The sequence below is a fragment of the Desmodus rotundus genome, chromosome 3, assembly GCF_022682495.2.
Source record: "Desmodus rotundus isolate HL8 chromosome 3, HLdesRot8A.1, whole genome shotgun sequence".
NCBI classification, from domain to species: domain Eukaryota; kingdom Metazoa; phylum Chordata; class Mammalia; order Chiroptera; family Phyllostomidae; genus Desmodus; species Desmodus rotundus.
Genome location: NC_071389.1, coordinates 111,443,922 through 111,447,028, shown reverse-complemented (window position 1 = coordinate 111,447,028; position 3,107 = coordinate 111,443,922). Strand labels below are relative to the sequence as shown.

At 42.6% G+C, this 3,107-nt stretch overlaps 1 protein-coding gene across 1 annotated transcript; it reads left to right on the top strand.

Moving 5' to 3' along the window:
• Positions 1-470: 470 nt before the first annotated feature.
• LOC112306237 (large ribosomal subunit protein eL31-like) lies at positions 471-929 on the top strand. The gene has a single exon (XM_045192954.2). It carries the CDS (start codon positions 471-473, stop codon positions 927-929), a length of 459 nt encoding a protein of 152 aa, XP_045048889.2.
• The last annotated feature ends 2,178 nt before the right edge of the window (positions 930-3,107 follow it).

Here is a 3,107-nt window from a genome sequence, read left to right as displayed (position 1 = left end):
CTCATAGAGGTGATAGACAATAAACCAATTAACAAATATATAATTGCAAACTGAAAAAAAGCACTATGAAGGTAACAAAGTATGGTGATAAATGATAATGCAGATGGACCTTGTTAGCTGCAGGCAGGGAAGGCCTGTCTGAGGAGGTAATATTTAAGCTGAAATTTGAGGATTAGAGGGAGCCATGACATACACAGAGACAGAGACTTAGTGTCTTCTCAGAACGAAAAGGAAGGCAAGGTGGCTGGAGCAAAGTGAACAACAAGAAAAGGGGCACAAGGATGCGGAAGATGTGGAACAGGTAAGGCTAGATCACAGATCCCCTTTTAGGCCCCAGTAAGTAGTTTTGGTTTTGTCTCAAGTGCACCATGAAACCACTGAGGCATTATTAAGCAAGTGAGGACATAATCCAACTTTCTTTTTCAAAAGATCAATCTGGCTCTTCAGAATATAGTAGCCACTAGCATCTTATGGCTATTGAGCACTTGAAATATGGCAAGTCAGAAATGAGGTGCACTCTGTTTTCTTTCCAACTTGGGCCCGGCATAACAGCTCCTTCAAAGGAGGATGGTGAGAAGAAGGGCCATTTTGCCATCAACGAAGTAATGACCAGAGAATACACCGTCAACATTCACAAGTGCATCCATGGAGTGGGTTTCAAGAAGCATGCCCCTTGGGCACGCAGAGAGATCCAGACATTTGCCAGGAAGGAAATGGGAGCTCCATATGTACACATTGACACCAGGCTTGACAAAGCTGTGTGGGCCAAAGGAATAAGGAATGTCCCATACCATGTCTGGGTGCAGTTTTCTGGGTCCAGAAAACATAATGAGGATGAACATTCACCAAAGAAGCTCTATATGTGGGTCACCTACATACCTGTCACCACTTTCAAAAATCTAAAAACAGTTAATATGGATGAGAATTAACTGCTGATTGTTGAATAAAGTTATAAAACTGACAAAAAATAATTGTAGTACACTCTAACTGTAAAATACACATGAATTGGTATATGTAAAACTGTACATTTAAAATTACATTACAATGTAAAATATCTCATTAATTTTATATTGATTATATGTTGAAATAATATTTTGAATATATACACTAATAACACATATTATTAAAATTAATTTTACCATTTCTTTTAGTTTAATGTAGCCACTAGAAAACTTAAGATTGCATATGTGGTCACATTGCATTTCTATGGGACAGTACTGTTCTGGCTGTTATGAAAACAGGGGGCAGCGGAGGCAGTGATGCAGCTATGGCTGGAATTTAGAAATGATGGGCTAATTGGAACACAGTGTGATCATGGGGAATGGAGAGAGGAAAATACCTTTGAGACATGGTTTTTGGTTGGGGGGCTATAGAACTTCCTGGTGAATCAAGGATGATTCCCCCATTTCTGACCTGACCAACTGGTTGTGTGATAATGCTGTGTACTAAGAGGAGTAAAACTAGGAAGAGTAGGCTTTGGGGTGGTAAGAGAACCCCAAGCCCTAATTTGGGCATATTAAGTTTGAGATTCCTGTGAGACATCCCAGTGGAGGTGCCAAGCTGGCAGATAGTGATCTGAGACTGGTGCTCAGAGGAGAGGTTTGGACTAGACTAGAGAGAAAGTTCTGAGTTCTCAGCCCATAAAGGTACATGGGGTTAGGAAGGTGGTCTAGATAGAGAAGAGAAGACAGCCTGGGGACTGAGCCTGGGTGGATTGACCAATTCATATGCTAGAAAGACTGTTCGAGTGTGAGTGGAAGACAAGGGCCTGTGAAGGAGAGCAAAAGAAACAGAGGCTTAAGAGGAGAACACAGAGATTGTGGTATCATTGAGAGGAGCATGAAGAAAGAGAGGGATCTCACCTGTAACAAATGCTACTGAGAGATCAAACAGGTAAGCACAGAAGAGTGTTCACAGGTTCAAGCAACAAGGAGTCCTTTACTAAAAGCATTATGAAGCCATTTTCAGTGGAGAGGTAGGAATGAAACAAGGTAGTAGGTGGGAGGTGCGGTAGTAGCCTGTGACCACTTAACTCTTGCAGAAGTTTGGCTCTGAAAAAAGCAAAGACAAGGAAGGCACCTAGAGAGAGACTCGGAGTCAAACAGGAGGCGGGAGTGGAGGAATGACAACAGATGGAGTGAGATTAATGACACAGGACAGGGAAGGGACAACCAGAGGAGCCAAGTCCTTTAGTTCAAGAGGTGGTGTGATCTGGGACACTGGTGCAGCAAGAGAAGGCTTTCTTCCGAAGCTCATGAAGCTGAAGCCCCAGGGCTCCTCACTGGCATGGGCCCCTTCAAGATCTACTTTTCATTTGTAATTTTGCATTCTTTTTCCTACAGAGGACCCTCAAATTATATAGGCTCCAGGCACCTGCCACTCTCAGTTTTGCGCTGGCATGAAGGGACTTACGTTTGATAGGAGACAAGTTGGCCTTGTGGCCCGGTGTTTATCAAACTTCAGTGATGACAGTAAAATAAAACAATGAAAAAAGTCTCAAGACCCTCCAGAATTTATCAGAGGGTCCCCTGGAATCTGTGTCACCCAGTTTGAGGATCACTGTTATTCTTGGGACACATACCTGATTGGGAACCAGGCCTGAGAGCTATGTCTACTTCACCTGCTCCATGAACAGGGCTGGCCTCGTGGCTATGTGACCTGTGTAGTTGCATAAGTCTCCATCCTTAAAAAGACCCATGCTTGGTTAAAACTCCGCTGTCACTGCCTTGAAATTCCTCCTACTGTTTGAACAAGGGTCCCACATTTCCATTTTGTCCTGGGCTCCGTAAATTACATACCTGGTCCTGCTCAAGTGTTATGCTTGATTTTTTTAAAATTCAGATATAATTTACATACCATACATACTTCAGGCACCTGCAAACCCCAGTTTTGCTCTGTCACGGAAGGACTGACTTGTAATTAAGGGTTAAGAGTTACTAATCAGAGCCTCAGTTTCCTCATCTTCACATAACCATAATTATAAATCTCACCTCTTAGGTAGACAATGAATACAAAGTTCTGCGAGCTCCTCCAAAGAGGTGATTCTTCTCGTTAGGAGAGCTCTCATACTTATTTTGCAGACCACTGCTTAGCATGCTTACATTTCT

What these genes read in the sequence shown, in the direction of transcription:
- LOC112306237 (XM_045192954.2), top strand. Translation starts at nt 471, where the DNA reads ATGGCTATTGAGCACTTGAAATATGGCAAGTCAGAAATGAGGTGCACT.